General features: G+C 50.9%; 1 protein-coding gene across 2 annotated transcripts in view; it reads left to right on the forward strand.

The window, feature by feature from the left end:
* Window positions 1-10,132: 10,132 nt before the first annotated feature.
* Window positions 10,133-24,947, forward strand: part of EPHB1 (EPH receptor B1) — a 76,349-nt gene continuing 61,534 nt past the window's right edge. For both annotated transcript variants that reach the window (XM_075507626.1, XM_075507627.1), the window contains exon 1: window positions 10,133-10,376. In XM_075507626.1, coding sequence (XP_075363741.1) covers window positions 10,319-10,376 — 58 coding nt within the window. In that variant the 5' untranslated portion in view covers window positions 10,133-10,318. The remainder of the gene's footprint in view (window positions 10,377-24,947) is intronic.

Genomic DNA, 24,947 nt, shown 5'->3' on the forward strand with positions numbered 1-24,947 from the left:
CGGTGGGAGCATCGCATCTGTAATCTGGAGATAACCTTTGCACCTCTGGCTGTGTCTGCCCGTCCAGGCCAGGGGATCCTCAGCCTACACTGGTGCAATTTCCCCATTTCTTCCTTTAGCATTTAGGATTGCTGTTCTTCACTGTGCTGGTGTGATGCAAGCACGTTCATGTGCCTGTAGACTCCCACAAATTAAACGCTGTGTTTCGAGCCTGTGCCGTGTCTTCCTTTTTATATGTATGTGCTTGCTTGCTAGATGCAGACATGCACCTCATCCCACGTAACTCTATTGTAACTCTGTTTGCGTGTTTTGCGGGGAGCTCATGAGGCTCAGGGGGGCTTTGAGCTGCTCTAGTGCTGGTGTTCAATCCCCCCAGGAAGGCACCATGCCGGTGCCTGCTCCCCACCTCCGTGCTGGGCGCAAAGCACTTCCCAGTGCAGCGGCGTGGCTCTGTGGGCTGCTAGGATGTGAACAATAACCCCTGAAGCAAGGAGGCGGGAGTTGAAAAGAAACTTTGATGAGAGAAATGAAAGGGCAGGGAGAGGAAGGGGGTGTAGTGCAATGTCACCAGGAGATGCTTGAAGCTCCCGGAGAGAAAGTGGGAGCAATACTATGGGTGAGTGCAAGTTGCTGGGTTTTAAGGAGATGCTGATGGATGAGAGCAGCAAAGGTGCTGGTGGCAGCCCTGTGGCTGCCTGGCCACATTCACAGTGTGGAGCAGTTTGGGTTGGGAGCATGTCACAACCTATCAACTCAGCCCAATCTCCCTTCCTGCTGCTTTTGAAGCATCTTCCTCAGCTTGGACAGCCCAGGAGCTCCTGCGCAGCTGGCAGCCTCTGAGAGGTGTCACCTGGTGAGGAAGAGCTGAAGGTGGGTTGATACAGAGACGTTTTGCCTACTGCCTGTGGGCTGCACCCCAGCTGGGCTCTCCAGCTGCAGAGGAGCCCTGTTAGGAAGAAATGAGTCACAGCTGAGATGTGGTCACGGGATGAATAGGGACCCAGATGCACTGCAGGAGGTTCTGGCTAGCTGCTGTGGTACTCAGTGTTGCAAGCAGCTCTAGAGATGTGATGGGGACTGTATGCAGGAGCAAAGCACCTGCAGCGGGTGAGTGTTTGAGGAAGCTGCCCTTGGTTTGGGAAATCTGAGTGTCTGATCGCATTGTGCTCTTGTGTAACACAGGGCTTTTGCTGTTACAGCGAAAACAGCATTGTTCCCTTTTACTGAAGGTAACAGCAGGAGCCTTTGCCTTAATGGCTCTGATCACATCCCTTGCAGTGATGGGTTCATGAGAAAACCCATTGTGCCTGCCCTCTCCCACTGGGTACCACATTAGGTTTTCCTTGTTGCTTCCTAGTAAAGATAGTGCAGGCAGGGGCAGAGCAGGTGTGCTGCTGCAGAGACTGAGGTCCTATATGGGGTGCTTCAGAGAGGGATGTTGCTAAGGGTGGGCAGGCTAGGTCTGCTGCTGGCTGGGGCTAGCTCCTGGCACAATGGCAGAGGCTGTGGATGGGTAAAGTGCTTATTTTCCTCTCTGACAAAGTAGGGGCTGTTTGTTCCTTCCATCAGAGCAGTGGCTTGACCTAAGCATGCATGCCTCCTAACCCTGAGACTGAGTTATGCAACTGAGCTGTCTGGGAGGCTGTGGCATGGGACCATTTTGGATGTGGAAGGTATGTGCAGCTGCTTGCTTGCAAAGAGGAACCTGCATGCCAGTGGTGTGCTGGACCAAATGTCCCATAGCCTGGGCTGACTGTCAGCAAGCTTTTAGGGTGTCATAGCCCTCTCTTGATGGGGAGAGGAGGGAGCTGTTGGCTGTCCTCTGCCAGATGTCCTCCATTTCTCCTCTTTGATCTCTCCAGTCCCAGACTTGTTACCTTCCATCTGTTTCCACTCATTTTTTGGGAGTGATCTTGTATCAGTACATGATGGACCTGTCCTCTTGTTTGTGCTTCTGCCATGAGTCTGGAGCTTTGAGAACACACCTAGAAATGTCATCTAAAAATAATGAGATTAATGATCTTCACCCAAAAGTAAGACTTTAGGTTTGCTAGAGAGCTGGATGAAAACCAGCAATGAAAACTCTTTCCCAGTGGGCAGGAATACTTGTTTCCAGGTAGCAGAGAGTGGGTTGTAGCCCAGCCAGGAGCCCTCAAGCCCTGCCACAGCCCCATCCCAGGAGGCAGTCCTTCCTTTTTGGTTAATATTTAGCTTCTGGCACACAGCAGAGCTGTGGCTCTGAGGGATGCTGGTGGGTGGCTTTCCTGCCGATGCCCAAGGAAACATGTCCCTGGGAGATGTCAGCCTTGTCCTGGCAGAGCTGCTGCCTTTCCCTGTGTGGCTAGGGAAAGCAGGAGGATTTCTCCCACTTTCCTCCTTCAGTATTTACCTTTCTGGAGCAGGTGAGGGAGATGTTTCCCTTTCCTGCTCTGCACAGTGGGTTTTGCTGGGGGTTTCTAGCAGGTCTGGATGTGATCTCTGCCCTGCTTCCCCTCCATACCAAGTAACCCTCCAGTTCACTTGCCTGTGCTCTTGTTGGTGTCTTTCATTTACTGGAAATCTTTGTATTTACCAGGAACACTGAGATTTATGCAGGACGATGTCAGATTCTACGTAATAAATTTACCAAAAGTTTTTTTTACATTACCAGCTACTCCTAACCTCTGTAAATTCAGTAATGATTTAGCTGTAAAGGGTTTGCTGTAGATACAAAATGAGAAAATGACATTGGAGGTTGGCAAAGTGAAACGCGGATTCATTCCTCTTCCCAGAAATGGGGCTTACTTGTGGACAAATTGGCACAAGACCCACAGCTTTTAAAAGGGCAAAACAGGCTTTAGAAATTAATCATTTCCTATTAATGAGGAAGGTCCTGCACTCCTGTGTGCCTGAAGGGAAGGAGAGCAGTGCAGGGGGGATGTGTGCCTGGCCCCTGCAAGTATTTGGGGTCACCTATGGTACAGAGGGAGCATCTTGTGCCCAGACCACTGGGTCCTTCCTCGCATTGCATTGCTTTCCTGGGTCGTGGTTTTTTTTTTTTCCCCAACGGCAGCTGCTAACGCAGAGCCCCAGTGCTGCCGGTTGCTGACCTCCAGAGGTTGGTGGGAGAAAACCTCAGTCACCTGCATGGCCAGAGGGGACTCGGGGGTCCTGGTCCCCAGCCTGGGGTGCAACACAGGCAGCAGCAAAATGGGGGGGTCTGGACTCAGCCTAACACTGCTTGTCGATGAATAACCGGGGAGAGGAGACAGCTGGCCTGGATGAAGCCCAGAGCAGCTCTCCTTGCTCGGGTGCTCCTCAAAGGTTCTCATCTAATTTGTACCAGCAAGGAGGCATGTCTCTGGTCTGAGAGGTCTCCACATGGGCCCACCCAAGGGCTGGGGCTGGCAGCTGCTGTTCAGGCTTGAGGATCTAGGGGCATGCTGAGACTGCAGGAGTGGGGACAGACCTTCCCAGTAACCTGTGCTCAGGTGCAGAGCTTTTCTCAAGAAGCACCGCAAATGCTGCTGTCTGTGGGATGGAACTGTTGAGCTGCAGTTCCCAGGGCTTGTGCTCCTGAGGAGGGATGTGCAACCTGGAAAGGGGTCTGGGATGAACCTGGTGACATATATGGGAGAAATGCCTGCAGAGAGGCAGCATGTGTTCAGACTTCATTGGGACAATTTCCTCTGTAATTAAAAAACTGCCTTGCTGCTCTATTACCCCTTCCTGGTGAAGAGCATCACCTTCCCAGGCTGGGCTGTAGTCATCTCAAGTGCAAAGCTGGCAGAGAGGCAGGAGGCATAGGATGCCACTCAGGTGGAGATTATCCTTTTGCCCACAACGAAAAAATCTGGTCGCAAGTGATGGTTTTACATGATCTGTTATAGCACATGCTTGTTAATTTTCAGAATTACTCCTGAATAAGTTTCAAGTTTTCGCTGAAAGATCAGAGCAGGCTTAGCTTTTTTTTATCCAAACCCAGATTTTTCTATTGGTTTTCTGTAACCAAATCCCAGTATTTGTAAATGGAAACAATTGGTTTCCTTGTTGGCTTTTTAAAAATGGAAATATAGGTAACTGTTAAAAGCTTTCTTTGCAGACTTTGATCAAAAGTCTTTGCAGGTTTTGATCAAAAAGTTGTGATTTTGGTCAAAAAAGCTGTTGTCTGTGTTCCCCTTCCCCCACCTGTATTTCCCTCTCTGCTCTCCTCCCCACTTCCACTTAGACACAAAAAATTTCCACAGGCTCAATCAGCATCGAAGAGTCAGTTATTTAAAGGGGAGAAGAATATCGTGATGTTTGACTGCCTGTTTTGGATTCTGTGAAGGAATTTCATCCCCTCCTGGTTGTTGCGTCTCTGGCATCCCTCCCAGATCCAAATTCTCTGGAGGACGGAGGCAGAATTATCTCTGAGCTTTGCAGCTGCCAGATGTTAACCGATGAAACGGCAGCCTTGCTGCTTTCTTCTTTACTTTGGGTAAACCTCTGCCTGCCTGCCCTGTTTGAAATGCAAAACTTCCTCAAATCCCCTCTTGCAGGGTTCTTGATGTCTCTTGCCAATCAAGCCTGACAGAGACTCACTTCATTGCTTTTCCAGCTACTTGCCTTAAGAATTTAACTCAAATGTGGCTGTGTGAAGCACCTGGGCATTGAGACCTGTGGTGTGGAGGGATGGGAGCTGAGAACTGTGCAGTTATCACATCCCTTGAAGATAAGTGTCCTTTCCTGCCTGTCAGAGTAACAAGACAAAGTCTTCCTCCCCTCCTTGTTCCTGGCACAAAGCGGAGCTAGGGATGTGCAGGTCACTAGCAGGGTTACGATCATGTAGACCCTAGCTGCCCAAGCAGGAGGTTGTGCATGGCAGGAGCCAGGATGCAGCATCTCATGGTCTTGGCAGCTGGTCCCCCAGGAGGGGCTGCAGGAAGGGCAGCCTGAATGTTGTCAAGTGACCCTGTGGTGCCCATCATCCCTGTTTGAAGGGGCCCACGAGTGCTGCTGGGGCAGTTTGAATGCATACCTGGGATATACAAAAGGTTAGCTTTGTAAAGACTTTGTTGAGATGCAGGTTTCTCTTGCAAGCAGTCAAATGATCAAGGCAAAACTCGCTGGGTGAGGTTTAGTGTCTATGCAGTCAGGTTAGGGGGTTGCAGTAGGTCCTTCTGGCCTTCACATGCACCCATCTGTGAGATCGATGATAAATACAGCAGGCAGGCTACAGTGCCTGCAGTGACATTCACTTGCTTGTGTATGTGTCTAGCAAGTGAGTGTGTAGGTTTGAATATTCCTGGTCTTGTTCCCTTTATCCTGAGAAAAACTCGTGTTATTTTGCCCTGCTGAAGGCAGCAGTACCAGGCGCTGCGTGCGTGCTCGTGTGTTATGCTCTGTGCAAGGGTGCAGGACACATGCTCTTGCCCTTGAGTGTAATCATCCATGTAATTACCCTGTGAGTGATAGGAAAGGGGGAAAAAAAATTGTATTACCCTTATGATAGTGTTCATGGGACCATTGATCAAGGTGACAATTGGAAATTCATTGCACTGTAGTAGGAAAAATGGGAACTTTCCTGTGCATGAGATGGGAAGCCAATCCAAACCAGCCATCACAGCCAGCTTTTTGCTCTCTAATGGGTGATTTCAGTAGAAAAAACCTCTGAACAGGACCCTGAAGCAGCAGATATGGAGTAGGCTGGACTGTTCTCTCTCCTCCCTGCTGCTTTAGATAGACTTGCACCCTAAAAACTTTACATCTCTTCTTTGCTTCCAGAAGTAGAACCACAGCTCAGACGGCAACAAGCCAAATGCTGTGATAAAATGAAACTCCTGTGGCAGGTTTCCCTCCCTACTTTTTTTAAAGCTTCCAAAGATAAATTGCATTTTGCTTCAAGATAATGAAATTTCCTGGGAGGGGAGACATATTTTCTGAGCTTTTGCATTGGGAACATGAGAAGAGTTTTTATTTTAAATATCTATTTAAAGTGTTTGTCTGTCTATATTTTGCTTTCTTCACTGTGAATGCTCTGACTTCACAGAGCCAGCGGAGGCCCTGAGACAGAGTGTTTCTGTCACCACTTATAGCTTGCCTTGGCATAAAATTTAATCTTCAGATTTTTTTTGTCCTAAAGAAATGAAAGTTGAAGCCAGATTAGAAACAGATAAAAAGAAATCATCCATCCTCAGACAAAGGAGTTTTTGTTTTTCTCTTTTGCATTTGCCTTTGTTAATCCTCTGCTTTCAAAGGGAACAAAGAGATCCTTCCACCTGGAAAGACTGGAAAAAAAGGAAAAACGCAGAGCAAGTAGCATGCCTGATAGCATGCGGAGCAAGTATGCTGGAGTAGTGTTGTCCTGCAGCTGGCATGTCTACTGGGACTTGCAATTGTCCTGAAAAACCCAGTTGAAGGGAAAACCTGGGAAGCAGAAATTGCAGCATCTATGAAATCAAAGTGATTTTTTTTGCTCCTAGGAGGAGAACTCACTGATCTTTACTTTGTCCTGCAGAGAAAGGTTGTCCTCCTGTCCATCGCTAGAGGAGCAGGTACCTTCCCTGGCTCTGTAGCTGGTGGCAGTGTAGAGTGGAGAAAGCTGTGGGTCCATTGTGTTATATGATGCCTGGGGTTGCACAGAGCCTGTCTTAATGCTGCTCTCATCTTTTGTTCAATCATGTGTAGTGATTAATATGTTCTCAGGTGCTGAGAGGCTCAAGGCACTTGGCACTTGACTGTCTCTTATTTCTGTACTTAATAAACAGAATATTTGACAAGAAGAACTTGCAATCTATCTTTTGCTACTGTGCAGGGAGTTACTCTGAGTCCTGGCTCTGACTGCATCTCTCTTTTGCCCAGGGAATTAATAGACTCTTCCATAGCCTAGCTCGCTCTGTTCTCACTCTGGTTGCCAAATTAACCTTCATCTCACCTTCTTTTTCTTCACATCTCGCTTCAATTTAGTCCTCAAATTGTTCACATGACAAAGGAGTCGTCCTTCCCACAGCCTCTACTTCTGTTCTGATAAGAGACCTGAATTTTCTGTGAATGCCTGAAGAGGAGAATAACTTCTCTCCCTCCCTCCTTTTAGTTTCCTTATGGTATTTTAAGTCCAGAAGTCTCCCTGAGGTTATTTCTCCTGGGAGTACGGTAAGCAGTTTGGACTGCACTGTGCCAAGCAACTGAGTTGTGCCCTGAATACACTGAGCATTTACTGGTGCTAATTAATGTTATTACATCATATTACATTTACTTGCAGGAGGGGGTTTGACTGTGCAGGCGGTGCTGCAGGGGCTGGATGCTGCTTACCAGCATTGCCCATGCTTACCTGTCTCACCCGGCTTGCATGCTGTGGCATGCTAGACAAGTCTGAAATGCTGGAAAATTAAAGGAATCTGCTTTTCTTATCAGGGAGAGGATTTACCAGCTCCTCAGGCTTTGACTTCTAGGAGGATGCTGCAAGTGCATGCTTTTTTCTCTGCAATCAATGCATGGGCAAGCTGCTGGAAGCAGCCTGCACTGCCCTGGCAGGATTAGGGATGCGAGAGCACTGCTGAGGACAGCTTCTGCGCTGTGTGGCAATCTTCCTGTCCTCCCTGCAGGCCTGGCCTCGGCTTGGAAAATAAACTGGGAGCATCACAGCTGCTTTAGAGCCTGTGCTTATTCTGGCTAGGGGAGGCTCCTGTGTCCTCTGCCAGCTCCTCTGCTCCACAAGGCTGACACAGGGAAGGTTTGTTTGACCCTTATGCTGCTCTGAGCTGTTCCTATGTTAGTGAGTTGCTTGCTGGGGACCTCCTGCCACCAAGGGCACCTTCCCAGTGAGCCCCCTAGTCTGAGCCGGGCAGTACCTCTGGTGCAGGACAGGAGCCTTGGTCACCTGCTGGGTGATGCACCTAATGTCGCAGGAGGTGTCAGGCTCCCAGGGCTTGGGCTTGTTGCTTTGCACCTCAAAGGATCTGGTGTGACCCCAGAGGTGCAAAGCCCCCCATGCAGCATGGTACCCACCACCACATGGACAAGGATGCCTCGTTGGGATTCATCTTTGTGCTTCAGCTGGTCCCTTTGCAGCTGGTGCACTATGGTGGAGGAGGACAGGGACAGTCACAGGCTGTGACACCTGGTCCAGGGGTGGGGATCAGGTGATGGATAGAGTGCTGTGGGAGAGGATTCCCACCAACAGCTGGCTCAGAGGGGGAAATGGAGCAAAATGTGCCAAAAAAAGGGGCCAGATTCAATGTCCTTTGAGCTTTCCCCAAAGGGATGATGGTGGGCACAGCTCTGGGGTGGCCAGTGGCCATGATCCCACTGGGTGAGCAAGAAAGAGTGGCCCTGTGGCACAATGCTGCTGCCTTCCCGTGCCTGCGCTCCAGACGGCAGTGCTTCCTCCAGGAGAAGTGAAATGTTGGTGTTCAGAGACTTGGAGCAAGGCTGACAGAATAGAAAGCTTTTTGAACAAACACAGCTGGCTTTTACCCAGCACAGCCAACTCTTTGGCCAGCTGAAAAGAAATCAGAAGAATATTGATGTATTATTTTTTTCCCCATACAAAAATTGTCAGGCTTTTTTTGGTCAAATGTTAGTTTCTGAATGCAAGTTTTTCTGTTGATAACAATTATTTGCGGGAAAAAAACCCAACCAACCACGGCAGTTCTCTGGATAACTCACAGGCTCAGCTCTTTGCCTCTTGTATTTTCAAATGATTAACATTTTTTTGCTTTGCACATCATGAATATTCTATACTTGAGCTGTTACTGAGTTGTGCTAGATCAGATAAATAACATGGTGTTGCTTTTGTGGCAGACTGGATAAAGATGCAAATAATACTGACATTTACTTCACAGTTTTCTTTCTGTGATCCTCTGAGTGAGTAAACTGGATTGCTGAGATATTCATGGGAAGGAAATGAAGAAGGGTTGTCAAGATGAAAGCAAATTTCCTTAAAACTTAGCCAGAATGTTCTTGGCAATTTTTTCTGTTATTTGCTCAGCTGAATAGGAGCTGCTTGAAATACATTTTGCACAACCACAAAAGAAAACTCTTGTTCCCGTGGCACCCCTGAATATTTTTTTGTTCTCTCTTTCACTGAAAAGCTGATGACTTTCCAGTGCTCAGTACCTCTGTAGGGTTGCTGGTCCCACTGCGGTAGCAGACACGAGCCCTGGCTGCAGGCAGGCGCCCGTGATCTGAACAAGCCCTTGCTGCCTTCCCTGCTCTCACTTTTTTCTCTCTCCTGCATGTGCTGGGACGCATGAAGCCAGCAGGAGGGAGGGATGGGGTCAGCTTTGCACCAGGTGAAGCGGCTGCCTGGTGGGGGAGAGTAGCTAAGGGGGATGCTGAGCCCTGGGAAGGGCAACCAGAGCTGGATTGGTGCAGTGCATGGGATGAGGGGAACAGGGCGAGTCTCCTTCTGGAGGGCTCCTTTCCAGCAGCTGCGGGTGTAAATTGCTCCTGGCTGTGCAGGGGTGACATCCCATGCTGCCAAAGGCTCGTGAGCACGAGGACGTCGCCCTGGGTATGGGTGGCCTCGGGGGCAGGAGCCTTGGGCTGGCAGTGACAGGGGTGCTGGCAGAGGGATACCGAGGGCTGTGGGGACCCTGGTGTCTCCCGAGCAAGGGAGGGCAGGCTGCTGCTCCCGGGTGCTCATCTTGTTTTGGGCCCCGGGGCGATGCCCTGCAAACGGTGAGGGTGCCGGGAGAAGACAAGAGGCTGAGGAGACCACTGCATTGACTTGTGTGGCCGCTGTGTTCTGAGCCTGAGGTGGGAGCAGCCAGGTTTTGGGGGGCCAGGGGGCCCGCCTCGGTGTGGGGCTGCCTGTTTGCTCTAGCTTCCTTTTGGGGGCAAAAGAAGGGAATTGGATTGCGGCGGCCTGAGCCAGCCGGCCCCCCTCGACCCCTCCCCGGGTCCCCGCGGTGCGGGCGCAGGGTCTGCCCCGTCGGGGGTCCCGCTGAGGGGAAAGGTGGGGGGAGGTGGCGGCGGCGGCGGGCCGCCAGGGGGCGCGGGCCGCCAGGGGGCGCCGTCCCCCTTCGGACGGCAGCGCGCGGCGGGGGCGGGGCGGAGGCGGGGCGCGTCGCGGGGATTGGCGGGGCGGGGGCGGGGGCGGGGCCGGGCGGCGGCGGGGGCCGGCGGCGGCGTGGCCGCGCGCCCCACTCGCGCCGGCGATGTGACCCGGGCGGCGCGGGGAGGCGGCGCGGTCCCGTCCCGTCCCGCGGCCCCGGCCCGGCCCGGCCCGGCCCGGCCCGGCCCGGCGCGCCCTGCCCCGTCCCGTCCCGCGGACGCACCCCCATGCCCGCTCACGGCCGCCCGCCGGCAGCGGCTGACGCCTGCGGAGCAGCGACGCGCGGGGCCCGGGGAGGCGATGGCTGCGGATCTGGTGGTGCTGCTCTGCCTAGCCGCCGCCGCGGCCGCCGTGGAAGGTGAGGCGGGACCGGGCCGGGGGAGGGGGGTGGGATGGGATGCTGAGCCGCGAGTCCCTGCGCCCGCCGCGGCACGCGTGGGCTGGGAGCGCCACCCGCGGTGTCTGCAACCGGGGACCAGCCGGGGAAGCGGCTCCCCCGCCGTGCAGCCTACCGGGCGCTGCAAACCGGCATGGGGCTGGCTCCCGGCACGGCGCCCGTGCGCTTCAGGGGGCGCGGAGCACGCCCACGGGCCGTGGGTAGCCTCGGGAAGGGGTAGGGGGTTTTCCAGCTCTCGGGGACGGCTTCGGGAAACCCGTCCGGATTTGCGTGGGACGGGCGGCTCCTCTGGATCCTCTACCCAGCAGAGCCCTGCCCGGGGTTGCAGTGGGGGACACCTCCGGAGTCCCCTCTGGATCCCCTCCCTGGCAGGGCTCTGCTCGGGGTCGCGGTGTGGGACACCTGCAGGGGCCGTGGCTGTGCGGAGGACTGTCTTTGGCCATTCTCCTCCTCCCGTGCCTCCCAACACCAGTGGGAGCTTTGCAGAAGAAGGGGATGGATGCAGCTGGAGGTGTGGGCAGGGGGTTTCCTTCCCTTGGGATGGACTGGGCCAGGAGATGCTTGGCCATTGGTGGAGCCATGGGGCAGATACGTGGCCATCCCTTCAGCAAGTTTCATGCTGCTGGGCTAAAGTCTTTCCCACATCACCCTCCTGGTCATGCAACTTTCTGTACATTGGGACGGTGTCCGCAGCTGGGACCCAGCCTCTGGGCGGTGGGCCTGGCAGGACCACCAGGTCACCCCAGGCTCGCGCAGGTGGTGCATTCTTGCTCTGTGGCCAGCGTGGCTTTTGGAAGTATTGCTTATATTATTATTTTTTTTCCTTTATTTTGCCACTGCCTCCTTTTTTCCCAGGTACAACGTGGGTGAAAGGGCTTGTGGCAGGGGTTGCCCAGCGCTTGAGTGGTGGCTGTGGGCAGGGGATGTGGTGCGGCCCCTCGCCTGTTGGCAGCAAGAAGCGCGTGGTTGCAGAGAGATGATGCATGGTGTCTTGTGGGCGAACTGAGCTGCTGGCTGGTGTGGGGCTTGGCCCCTCGTTGGGGGGATTTAGCTGATGTGAGCACATTTGCGGCTGAACTGGAAGCTGCCAGAGCTGGCTGGAGACCAGTGGCTCGGCTCTGGGCAGCACGGAGCCGGTTCAGGAGCTGAAACGCTGCTGCGATGGTTTCTGATGGGGTGCGAGTGGTGTTGGCCACGGTTGCCCTCTGCTCGCAAGCATGCCTGCCGGATCGTGGCGGGCAGGCCCACTTGCTGCGGCATCTGCTTTCCACTAGCTTTTGGCTGACCCAGGTGTTTGTTTGCTTTTCTTATTTGTCCGGCTTCCTCCCTCATTGCATCTCTATAGAAATACCTTGAGATGGAAATGCTGATGGCTTGCCTAAGCGTGATGCACACAGGTGTGTGTTTGCTCGGTTGCAAAGCTGCACGTGAAAATGCAAGACCTGTTAGCAGCACTTTGCTGGCTGGCATTTGCAGCGTCAGCTGCTTGAGGCAGTGCCGAAATTGTGGCTGGGTGGGAGACCTTGGCTTGGTCCCTGTCTGAGAGCACTCCTGGGTGTCATGTCTGTGTGTCACGCAGGGTCTTCCCCAGCTTGGCCTGAGCCACCCCTGGGAGCACATGCCAGGCTAGCAGAGCCAGCATCCCTGCCTGGGACCGAACCTGTTGAAGACTGATGCTATTTCTACTCTGCTGAGGAGATTACTTGGATAGTAAAGTAGCATACTGGGAGAGATCTCAGATTTAAGGGAAAATTTTGGATGGGGAATTTCTGAGGCAGAGCTATTTAATCTGATTTGGAGTTAAGGCGACAGTGTCCTGGTGTGGTCATATAAAGAAAACACCTTTTTATGGAGCTTATTTAAATCTTATGGATCCTCCTGGTGCAGGAGTTGAATTTGCTAGATTAAAACATGGATTTATCTAACCAAGCTGAAGCATCTCCTAGAGACTGACCTACCCTGGGGTCCGGATTTCCCCCTGGAGTGGCCACAAGACCAGTTTTGCCAGCAGCCCTCTCTGGCAGCAAGGCAAAGCTGCGGCTGGAGCCTGGCTCTGCCACGGGCTGCAGAAGCAGCCGAGAGAGGGATGGCTCCCTGCATCCCAAATAAGCCATCGAGACAAAAAGTCTGTTTTCCAGGATGATGGGGGGGAGACATTTGGGGGTCTGGACCCAGTTGAAGGGGGAGGAGGATGCAGCCCAGGTCAAACATCTCTCTTTATCCTCCATAAAACCTTGCTAACTCATTGCTTGTGGCACGTGAACCTGGAGATAGTAGAGTCGCTTATCTGAGTTTTGTTATGGCTACTTGATTTTTACCAAATCCTGTGGTTTAGCTGACTGTTTTTTGCTGGATAACTGGATGTTTATAGTAATATAATTTTTTTTTTTTTGTGGCTTGTGAAGAGGAAGCGGGATGCGAGAAGATGACAGGAACAAATACTCCGTCTCTCTCTCACCCTGCAATCACTCAGGAGCCACTCGCATGCTCTCTCTCCTGTTAGCTGAACCAAATATAATCACATTTAGCATATAGAGAGGGTGGTAATGGGCCGACGTTATACGTTTTAACTCTGGAGTTGTTAGAGTTTGAGGTGTCGGTAGGTCAGATGGGGCTGATGTCCATTTTGGTGCAGCTCCTCCACATACACTACTTAATCTGCCTACCTGCTTACCCATCCATCATCTCCCTGCCTTGTGCCTGCTCTTTTAAAAATGAGGTTTTTCTCTCCGTCTCCTGTATTGCTGCTTGCAGCATCATGATAAGCAAAGCACGGGGAGGGAGGTGGAAAGCCCTGCTTGGTGCTTGCGGATCCGGCTTAGTTTTGCTTCCCGTGCTTATCTGCTTGCTTGCCTGCCTGGCCTTCGGAAATGCAGCCTGGGAGAGGACCAGGGATGGAGGTTTGGTTCGAGAGCAACGTCCCTGGCTCCTGCTCCTTGTGTGCCGCCCACCCCGGGCGCCCTGTCTCCTCCCGTTTTGGCTTGGGACGCGCACATCTGTTGCAGGCATCCTTTGGGCTTCCTCCGCTTCCACCAGGCGCCGGAGCGGTGCCTGCGCCAAGCAGGCTGAGAGCTGGCGGCTGCCCTGCCGCCCTTCCCAGCACCGCCGCCGCCACCACCACCACCACGTGGGCTTCCACCTTTGGCCCAGCTGTTTCACCTGGAACAGAGCAGTTTTCAAGGAGAAGCTAGAAATAAGTCTTCAAGAGAGAATTTTCAAGTGCCGGTATCCTACCATCCCTTTACTTTTACTTTTTTTGCACAAACTATCTGGGGAAAAAAAAAGCCCTAAGGGGAAAAACCTTATTCTTGGCATGACGAGTGAGCCCAGATTTTTGTCAGCCTGAAGGGAAAGCATTTTGTCAAGTCATGGAAAAGGGGCCTGAGACTGCAGATGCCTGTGTTGCTTTTTTTTGACTAATTGCTGGTATCACTGACTCATTATGCCTTGCCTTAGACTTCCTCCTCCCTTCCCATTTCCCTCGTGCTTTGGGCTCGGAGATGGAGGTGAAGGAAAGGCAACGTCTCCAAAGGTCCTGCTGTCCCAAAGCTGTAGGTGACCTCGGTGGCTCATGCCATGCAGTGTGGCAAAGTGCTGGAAAACCTGAAGAGGGGAATTTTTGTCCCTGGGATGTGCAAATGCAGCTCAAGTCCTGGTGGAGATGGCTGTGGTATGGCTGTCCCTGAATCATTGGCGGTCCCGCTTGAACCCCTCTTGCGGGCGACTTCACCTGCATCTGAATTTCGCGTTGGTCTCCGTTCTTAAGGTGAAGGTCTTGATTTATTTTTTGCCTTAATTAAAGCTTTGAATTTCAGTTTCCCTGAACATAGCGCAGCCGAAAGTTGAATAACTTACAGTGCTCTGGCGGCACAGCTCTGGAAGCCTATTAGAGATGAAAACGAGCGCTGGCAATGATGGAGGGATCAGAAAAGCAGCGCTGGAAATGGAAAACCTGCCTGTTGGGCTGTTGTTATTAGTATTTATTTGATGCTGAAGATGGTCTTAGAGCAGTTAATGCAAATAAGGGCCCTGAAGGAGCTATGTGAAAGGCAGGCACGGAGAAGGTGGGATCTGTAATAAATATATATTTTTTTTTTTTGCTCTTTCTGCTCACCATCTCTGTATGGAAATTGGGTTGCCACCCTGTGCTCCCATGTGCTTAGTAGCCCTGTCTGCTGTGGTGTGAGCTGCCGGGGGTTTGCAAGGTGGCTTCTTGCCCATCCTGGGTGCAGCTCCTGACGCAACAGGACAGAGCAAAAACCTTCCACTGGCCTTAAAAATCAGGAGACAATATTGATGTTTCATGATGAAGTAGCCCAAATGTGTTTGTCTGGCTCTGGATCCTGTCCGCAGTGCTGAATAATAAATGTTTCTAGCAGAGATGGGTCCTGCAAGCTAAAGAAATACTCAGATTTGGTGAAAAAGGGAAAATAGTACCTTGGGCAATGAGTAACTCGATGCTAATCAGGTCAGCAAAGTCTTGGAGATGCTGGTCCCTGGTGCAGCAGGAGTGCTGTGGGATGAGGCTGATGGAAGAGATGCTCAGAGCAAGGCTGAGGCTTGCGGAGTGCTGTTCTTGTAATGCCTGTGGTGCATGCTGCACCGCTCTGTCTGAGATCCAGCCAGCTTGAGGAGGCTTTTTTTACCTCTTCCAGCTATGGGGTGCGAGCTCATCGTACCCTGGCATGGAAATGGTTTCATGCAGGACACCCAAACTTGTATGATATTGCCTGAAGGGTGCTGCAGCGCTCCATTCCCTCTAAACAGACACGGTTGGTATAAGCAGTCGTTTAACAGCACAGTAAGGCTGAGTAAATAGTTGGGGTTGGGGGAGGGAATGTTTTCCCCAAATATTCATTAGAATTTGAAAGTGCATTTCAATTTGACCTTGTTCTCTTTCTGCAAACATTTGAGCTATCAAGCGTTGCACGCATGAATACTTGTGCAAGGCAAATGTTAAGCTTGGATATTTGCTGGTAGCAATTTGGAAAGGCATAGCCTTGGCTGTAATGTTAGGAAGCCGGAGTGTGTGTCGCTTACGGAGGTCGCTGGAGGTGGTGTGATCGAAGTGGTGCAGATAACCCATGCAGTAGGAATTGGAGTCCACTGGTGACTGAGAGCACCTTGCAAAGTGGTGCTGGGTGGTGGGGATGGCAAATAAACACGAATCCAGAAGACATTCAGATGCATCGTGGTCCACCTGTGAATGCAGGGTGCTTCTGCTGGCTAAGCTCCTGGCATCCCTCCCTGCGTCCCCTCTCGGCAGAGGCTGGTGCTGGAGCAGAAACGTGCAGAAAGGGACGGAGCGATGGCAGAGCAGCGTCAGGAGAGAGCTGGGACCATGGATGGCCCCGGGACACTGAGCTGGTTATTGCACAGTCCAGCTTTTAGGGGCTAAAAATACAGTCTTTCCAAAAGTGAGTGGCTTTCGTGAGAGGCTGCTTGGGAGTGTGCAGGGGAGGGAGCTGCCACGGGGCTGATGCAGACACCAACCAGTAGCAGGTAGAGGCAACACAGCCCTTTCCTTGGGGACAACGAGAGCAAACTCTGGCCCAGATCAGCTCTACGGCTTTCCAGATAAGTGGCAGACGTGGATGGGCTCCGTCCTGCACTGTAAATGGTCACTCCCAGCCACAGCTGATTTTTTTTTTTTTTTTTTTTTTTGGTCACCATCTGTTTTCCACAAAGTCACATCATGAGAAATTGTGAGAAAAACGGGACCTGTGTTTGTAGGAGCTAAAGGGTCTGTGCTTTATTTATTTATTTCTCATAACTTTTGAATTATTAAAGCACGTTCAGCAGAGATTAACTTTCCCTGCTCAATATTTATTATTGTTTCATTTCCCTGGAAGTTGGAGCTATGAGAGCTTTGATAAATGGACTGAAAGGTTCTGTAGTTTCTCTATAGCTAATCTAAATATCCCTGTATCCTTTGCTGAAAAGCTAATTTGTAATTTCCTATGGTAATGCTGCTTAGTGAATTATAATGATACACCGGGGTCTGCTTTTCCTCCTGGTTCTCTGCTGGGGGAATAATGCTACCATCGGAAAATGGTGTGAAACCTGGAAACTGGCCATTAGTCCCCTAAATTTTTGATCTAATAACAAAAATCCAGAAAGCGTGTGGACCATATGGTCTGTTTTCTCACGTCTGGGCTGGAAAGCATCCATCTCCCCTGAGTTGGGTTTCTGCAGGAGGGATGGGAGCGGTGGCCGGAGCTGAGCCGGAGGTGGCACTGTGTGCCAATGCCACAACCCGTCCGCCTGTGTGGGTTTGCATCTGCGACCAGAGCCCGATGATGTACAAAATCCCTGCTTCTGGAAACCTCTCCCACCACCCCAATTATAAATGAGTGTTATCAGTCTTTTGAATAATTGAAGAGGCTTTCTGTTGAATATTTAATTACAATAATATTTCGTTAGTGGGGGTTGTTGGTGTCCTTTTGTGCAATTGAGAATCGCTGCAAGAAAACAACCTGTTAAAAGAAAATGTTGTTGTCTGATTTATCTTTTTTTTTTTTTTAAGCTAATCAGTTACTCAATTGAAATTGGTTAATTAGCTCAGCTCCATTAAGACTCTTTGGCATTTAAACTTGATGTTTCTAAATAATTATAGTTTTGCCTGCTAAGCCCACAACCCAGGGTGACCCAATTACTATTAAAGCATACGTGCTTTGGTCTGGCTTTAATAAGTTCCTGCTGGGAGCCCTGCGGTGAAAAATCACAGAGGCAACAGTTCAAAGGGGAAGGGGCTCTGCGCCGAGCCCCGGCCGAGCAAGACAACTTTCCTTCGGCCTCACTTCTTCCAATCTAAACCTGGCAGGCAGGATGGTCCCGGGGGAGGAGAGGAGCCCCAGAGCAGCTGGTCCCTGCAAGCCCCAGAGCATCCTCGTGGCCAGCATCTCTGTGCCATCCACTTTCAGGGCAGGTGGAAGGTGGTGGCAAGTGGTCACCTGGAAGGGGAGAGGCCTGGGAGTGGTTTTAGATAATGATTGTAATTTGCTTGTTTTCTCTTCAAAGTTGTACCTCTTAATAAGTAGGTGGAGTCCTTTCAAGGTCTTTGCAGATGGGGGGGGAGAAAAAAATGCAGTATTAAGTTTATCTTGGGGTTTTTTACAGTATTAAGTTGGGGGGGTTTGTTTGTTTGTTTGTTTTTTTAATTTGGAAATAGCCATGGCAAATAATTAGGGATAAGTAACACCTCAGTTATGTGCTGATTAGTGTAGCAAGAAAAACATTTAATATCTGGGGAGGCATCCAGTCAGTGTTACTGGTGTTTGAAGCTGATTAAGCTTTAATTTGTTATGCAGCAAATAAAAGTGGTGTCTGGGAATAGGTAAGAGGCTGTGGAAATCCTTGCTGTTTCCTCCCATCCCAGATGGGGGCTTCATCACGACTTTAAAGGATTATTTCATGATATTTTCTCCCGAAAAGTCCTTCTCACATCCTGCCCACCTCTCTGATGCACCAGTACCCTGTGTGCTGCATCCCAACAGCAACTGGGCACCAAGTTTTGGATTATTCAAACCCAACTAGCATCTTCCATGTATTGGTTTGAACATGGCTGGGTTTTGCTGTCTTTGCCTGGTGATATATTTATTTTTTTGAGGGGAAGGGCAGCTCAGCCCACTGCCACAGTGTTTGGCGGCATTGGATGCTCTCTGCTCCTGGCTCTGCCAGGGAGCCTCTCCATTCCTGCAAAGCCCAAGACCTGTTGCATGTCCATGTCTTTGTGTCCCTTTTTCTATTTTCTTTCTGTTTGTAGGGCAGAGCGTGGGGACACCTTATTTTGCCTGGCCCTGTATGCCAGGCCCGGAGCAGGGCAGGTCGCTTTCCTGTTGCCTTCCGGGCTTGACTCCGGATGGAGGGGTGCTTCTCCTTGAGCCCCAAAACCTGGGAAAACAGGGCTGCAGTGTCTGCTTTTGAGTACAAGATCAATCCCCCCGTGCCTGCTCCCTGCTGTGGGGTGCTGCGGGTGAGCTGGCAAGCAACACCCAAAATGCACTTGTGTGGCAAAGTGGGAGGGACCCCGGGCCGGTGTTGGTCCCCTTTCTCCTGGTGCTAAAACCTACACTATGGGTGGAGAGATGGAGCAGGGAATGGCAACGATTGAAGTTTTATGGAGGTTTTTTTATTTCTTTTTTTGCAATCAGAGGCTGGGGATGGGCCTTTGATTACTAGAGGCCTCTACTTGCTTCAGCCGCTTCCTTAGCTGCAGGGTCAGAGCTGACTCATTATCATCCTCGCTAGGGTCCTGTTGATATGAGGATAATTGCTTTTTGCTCAAAAGACATTAAATCACCACAGAAGAGGCAAAGGGGTGTGAATTACATCTTCCCCTGGAAAACCAGGAACCCAGCAGAAGAGTTGAAAAGGAAATGCCATCCTTGGGAGGCAGGAGGAGAACGGGGCCGGCTGAGGGGGTCTGCTCCAGTCCCGCTGGGCAGCCCCCTGCTCTCTGGCTGGGGGGAGATGGGAAGGGGACAGGCTGGGGTGGCCCTTAGATATAGTTGGGGGCTGGCTTTGGTAGGTGGCTGGGCACTTTAATTTTTTTTTTTTTTTTTTTTCACCCAACACCTGTAGCTTCATGTTTCCAGATGCCCGTGGACATGGATATAGACACATAGGGACAGAGCAGGAGCGGGATGCTTTCAGAGTGCTCTGAGAGGTATCAGCTCTGCTTTTGATTTGAAACAAATGTGTTTGAAAAGAACAAATTTGGCTCTTCAAGATCACCAGTGTATTGTCAGAAGTGCTTCTTACAGTATTTTTGGCTCGTTCAGGACCTTTGCCTCACGTAGTGTACCCGCAGTGCCAGTGAGGTTGTTCCATAGGTGGTGTTTGCCTGCGGTACGTAGCAGCACGGAGATGCCCTCACCATGTGACTGCTCCATCCCTGCACTTCTGCCGTAGTTATTTTTAAAGCAGTGATGTTGGGTCTCTGCATCGTTTATCAAGTGCTGGAAATCACGGGCACGACCTGGCTGCAAGTGAGCCCAAGATGCACAGAGCTGCTCCCCAGCCCGTGAGGTTTGGCTGAAGCTGTCCAGAAGCTTCACACAAGCGGGTGAACCCCCTGGAGATGCCTTTGCTGTCCGTGCTTTGCCCCTTGAGATGAAATTGCTGGTGGGGGTCTAAGTTGTTTGAGCCTGTCAGGCTCTCGACAGAGGCACCGTGAGGTCACATATAACGATGTTATTGGGACCAGATATGAAGCTGTAAAGTGGTAATTTCTGGTTTAATAAAATATAGGAGGATCAGCTCTATGCCGCGTTTCCTGGGGAAGGACATGTGGCTCCTTGAGCACGTGCATCACACCAGGTAACCTTACTCTTGCTCAGTGAAACGGAGAAAAGCATCAGCTATGCAGGAATTAAAGGCACCAATGCCTTTTTTCTTTGGACCCACCTTGGGTAGGGCCCTCCCGAGTTCTGGCCATCAGCTGGTGATGCCCCCGCCGACCCATGGATGCCAAAGCCGACCTTGCGGAGGAGAGGAGGTGGGTGCAGGCTGGTGGGAGCTGTAAGGTTGCAAGCTAGTTGTGTTCGTTATCTGTCTAAAAATCGGCTTTTATTATCCCTCCTTGCGCCGTGCATGGGTTATTACTGAAATGGCTGGCACCACTGCGCACACGCAGGAGTCTGCTGCGCTGAAAGGCTTGCTCAAAAGCCTGCCAAAGGCTATAAAAAGACACTCAATTAGCTTCAATGGGCTTTGGCCGAGGCCAGAGAGAATGGGCTGCTTTGAGAAGGATGCTTAGAGTACCCTTCAGGTCTGCCTTTGTGTGCTGGCGCTGGGCTTTGCTCGCCGGGGCTGACTGGGGATGGGGAAACCCCTACTTTCGCATGGTCTGGTCCTTAACTTGTGAGAAAATGGTCCGGCTGCCTCCAACAAGTGGGACCCGCTTGGCAGCATCGCCAGGGCTCCCTGCCGAGGGGGCTTGGGGAGTGATGGGTGGGTACATACCTTACCCTGTGCCCCGATAACCCCTGTGTTTTCTCACCCCATGCCAGGCACGGACCCCACTGGGCTGGTGTGCGACTCAGTTGCTCCCAAGTGCTATCTCTTGAGTCACCATCCCAGCAGATTTTTGGAGGTGGTTTGCGGCAAGGCACGTTTTTATTTATTTCTTTAAAGCTTTGTGACGTTCAGGGGAAACTGGGATGTCTTTGAAACGTTTAAAGTATTCCTAATAGGTTACCTTGAAAGCTTTCTTCAGTCTTGAATGAATCAAAGTGCAAATGTTTATAATGCAACACCCACACAGGCTGGGAGAGGAATTTTATTAAGGCAGGAGAGTCAGAAAACAATAATAATAAAACATGTTTTATGAAGTTGGTGAGAAACTTACAAACTAGGTGAAGTTTTACAGCATATGAATTTGATACAAGTTGTAAATTTGAATTCCCAGGCTGGTCCTCAGGTCTTGCTCTTTATTACCTGAAATAACATTCTCCACTGTTAATAGCTGGCTGCGGCAGAGCGAACACGGTTTTATCTTTCTAAATGATCTGCCGTGCGAGTCTCATAATCAAACTTTCACCTATCCTGAAGACTTCAGCCTTTTCTTTGAGCAACACAGTGGCTGTTGCTAATTAGCAAATAGCTGCTATTTGCTTTGCTGTGGCAGGGGGGACCTTGGAAATCCTTGCATACATCTCTTGGTCTGGATTATTTAGATTTTTTTCCAACAGAAACCATTTTACTGTCTGATAAGGTAATAAGTTTTGTCTGTGTTAAATCTTCAGCAAAAAGGGACTGAAAGATGCTCCCAATAAACCAGTGCGCTGCACTAATAACCCGCTGCATTTCCCTGCTTGTGGCACTGCTGCTAGGGACGTGGGCGCTAGCTGGGGCATCGTTGCAAGGTGACCAGTGGCCTTTCAAAGTGTTTGGGGCTTTGTTGCCATTTTCCCAGCAAGGAGGTTTCCTTGGGGTGCAATCCAGGGACTGGGGACACATTGCTGGCCAAGCTGGCTTTGGCATCCCCCTCCGCAGTGCACGTCATCCCAGGGGTGGCTTCCTGAGGGTGGCATTTAATGACCCCCGACTGTCTGCTATGCCTCTGGCTCCTCTGTGCTGCTTGGCTGTCGGCAGCTGTACGTGAGGGAAGCATATAGAAATGGTTTGTCAAACCCCTATCCTGTGCATGCACACGCCGGCAGATTATTCCTCTTCAAAAAATATGTGATTACTTAACTAAAGCATTCTAGCTAATCGCCAGATTATTCCCTTTAAAATGGGAAAGTAATTAGGGATGGTTTTTTTTAAATAGGCTTCCCACCCTTGGATCTGCTGGGATTACTGTATGTGGGTGTGTAAATATTTAGTTTCCAAGGACTCCCCCCCCCCCCCCCCCCCCCCCCCTTCCTTGAAGAAACAGCAGTGATAAGCAATTGAAATGAGGCAGCAGCTGTGATTGGACACTTCCCCCAGCATACAAAATATAATTGAAATTAAAGATAACCCACAAAGGAAAACACAATTGAAGTTTTGCTGGCGCGATGCACCAAGCTGGCTTTCAAAACGAGGGTTTCCTCTGCTTATGTTTGAAGTTGAAGAGAAGAGGTTTTGCCTTGGGGTGCTGGGATGCTCGGGGTGATGGAGAACAAGTACAGCCCTCAGTCAGTAAGAGCTATGTTTGAGCGTGGTGGGCTTGGTTGAATCTTCTGCCTCTAGCTGCCCGCTAGCTCGGGGGGATTTTTGAACTCATTTCCATTCATGGAGGTCTCTATCATCCAAACAATTTAGATGTTTTGCACCAAGGCACTTTGATGTTTGGATTCAAAACCACGTCTTGTTCTGAAACTTGTTGCACTGTTTGCTATGTGTTTGTAAAGCTGGGAAAGTGAGTGAAAAGAAGCTGAAATCAGAAGCAAAATACGTAGTTAGATGCAAAAAACTGTTTTAACCGAGTGATCTGGTGGAGTTGCAGATTAAAGAAACAGCTGAAACCAATAATTCACGCAACTCTCCTAGAGGCCTGCATCCCTTGAGACCCCCAGAGCCGTTCCTGCAGCTGACAAATACCCTCGCGGCCAGGGGAGGCCAGTACTTGCATTCCCCATCCATCTAACGAATAAATTCCAAGCTCTAGTGAGGCATCAGAAAGCCACCAGAAGAAAGCCTGGCTCAGAAGAAAACTTGCACAGCCCCAAGGTTTGGAGGTCAGGAGCCATCATCGGTGTGCTGTGCGGCTTTGGTCCCCATCCTGGCACTTGAGGATACTTATAAGTTACTTCTGGGCTGTCGATGCTTAAAATGCTCATGCACGCATCGTTTCTCTTTCTGGCAGGGGTTATTTATTGCGGGCGTTAACCCAGGGCTGCCGTTCGGGTGCCTCAGTCTTTCTTTCAAAGATTGCATTTGTGCTGTTCAGCTGTAATTGGCAACTTTTGGACTTTTTGTTTGCTTGCCTGCGTGCTGGAAAGCCTTCAGAGGTTGTTTAGGAGGCAAAGGGAGCCTGTGGATGTAGATTTTTTTGTTGTTGTTATTATTATATATTATTATAATTAAAACATATTTTTAGCAACTGAAATTCGAGCCCGTCTGGGTATTTATACAGCAAGATGTTTTGGATGAGGATTAGGCCAAGACAGTCACGTGGTTGGGGCCAACGTGAAACAAAAGAATCCATTTATTATCCAGGCAGGAAATTTGTTCTTTGGGATGTTGTAGCTGCAGACATAATGATTTCATTTCCTCCGGTTCACCCAGATTAATGGTTTGTGCTCTTTTGTTTGTGTGCCTGTGTTATTTCTGCAACGCGGCTTCCCCCCTGCTCTGTGCTGGCATGTGTGAACACGTGTGCAAGCGCCCTGGGCAAGATGGGGGATGTGGGGTCTCCAGGTTGGGCTGCAGGAGGCTAGTTGGGTTTTTGGGGAGGGATGGGATGCTGGGAGAGCTGAATGAAGGCTGTGGGACCACCTGGGATGTCCTTCCTGGCAGTGATGGATGTCCTGGTGCACATGCATCTCCGGGAGTCTATTCCTCCTGCCGTGGTCACTGGGGCAGTGAGGGGTGTTTTTCCTATGAAGTTGAGATGAGATGGGGGAGACAGAGGGACAAACGTGAGTGACCTTATGGAAGGCATGAGAGCAGCATCTCCTCTTCATGGCCATGCTCAAGGGGGTACATAGGTGTTGTGTACTTGGTGGGAAACTCGAACCTTTGCACCCTCCCAAACACCGTGTCGGGGAAACAGCTCCTTTTCCTAGGGAGCCGTGCTGATGCGCCGGGATGCAGGTGTCAGCTGCGTGGTGATTCGTGAGCAGCTTCTTCCTTGCTGGCTGGGTTGGCCTTTCATACCAGGCAGGTCCCAGCCCCTCGCGGGGCTGCTGGCCATCTGGAAGCTGGTGGCACTTACACTCCCTTCTTGATTAAAAAAACAACAGACCTCTCTTTGTGGACACTACAAGATTAGCAGCAGCCTTAATTGCTCCCTTTCTTGCTTTCTGAGGGTTTGGCTTTTGAAAGCGATGACAGGCAAATGATGCCTTTGCGTTGCTATTGCCTGAGTGGTCCTCACGGGGTTTTGGCACAGAACTTTTAATTTACTGTGTGCAGCGCGACCATGATCTTCTGTTCTGCATTAATCTGGAGTAACCTTGTGGAGTTGGAAGCGCCCATCTGTGACGAGGAGTTGAACATGTTGCTGCCTAGGATCCGGGCTGGAGAAGGTTTGGTGACGATCTTGCTGCCCCTGTGCCCAGCTCTTCCTCCTTCCCTCCCTTAGGTGTTTAAATCTGGGGAGGAGAGAGAGTTTCTGCCACCCCTTCCGACGGAGGTTTCCCTGCAGGGACATACCTCACTGAAGGAAGACCCTCTTGGCCATCAAGGTGCATCTGCCATCTTCTGAGTGCTTGCGTGCAATGATCCCGTCTTGCGTGTGTGTTGCACCTTCTTGCTTTTGTTCTCCTGAGCTTTTGTGCCATGGGGGGTGCATGGGGCTGAAGGTGTGAGGCCACCATCCGAAAGCTGCGGAGGAGAGGGGTGGGAGCTCCTGGTACCCTGGTGAGCTGCAGGCACTTTCTCACCACCTGTCTGCCCTCCCAAATCGCTCCCATGTCGCCCAGGTGACAGAGTTTGTGAGGATGTGACAGCTCCGTTGTGCAGAAGATGATGAACAGTAATGAGATCCAGAGCACAACGTGCACTTAAAGTGATTTATTTCAGTGAGGAAACCACAATCAGGGAGGATGGGTCAGCATCATCAGGAGAAGAGGTGGGTATGGAGATGAGCTTAGAGGGAACTTTATCATCAACCGGTGCCACTTTAAAAATGAGCAGAGCAGGCGTTGCGTGAAATGGAGCCGTGCTGGTCATGCTGGGACCATCCCTTGCCCATGGTGAACTATAGGCACCTCCTGGGGGTCGGCCGGTGACCAGGCTGGCTGGCTGCCGGAGGTGGCTGTGGTGGACTTTGCCTTGCTTACCTCCCTGCAGCCCCATGCTGAAGGTTTTTGGTGACATGTCACCCATGTGTTAAATCAGCTCTACCCGTGCACTCAGGAAGGAGACCGTCCTGGCGAG

Source organism: Mycteria americana, chromosome 7 (genome assembly GCF_035582795.1).
Source record: "Mycteria americana isolate JAX WOST 10 ecotype Jacksonville Zoo and Gardens chromosome 7, USCA_MyAme_1.0, whole genome shotgun sequence".
NCBI lineage: Eukaryota > Metazoa > Chordata > Aves > Ciconiiformes > Ciconiidae > Mycteria > Mycteria americana.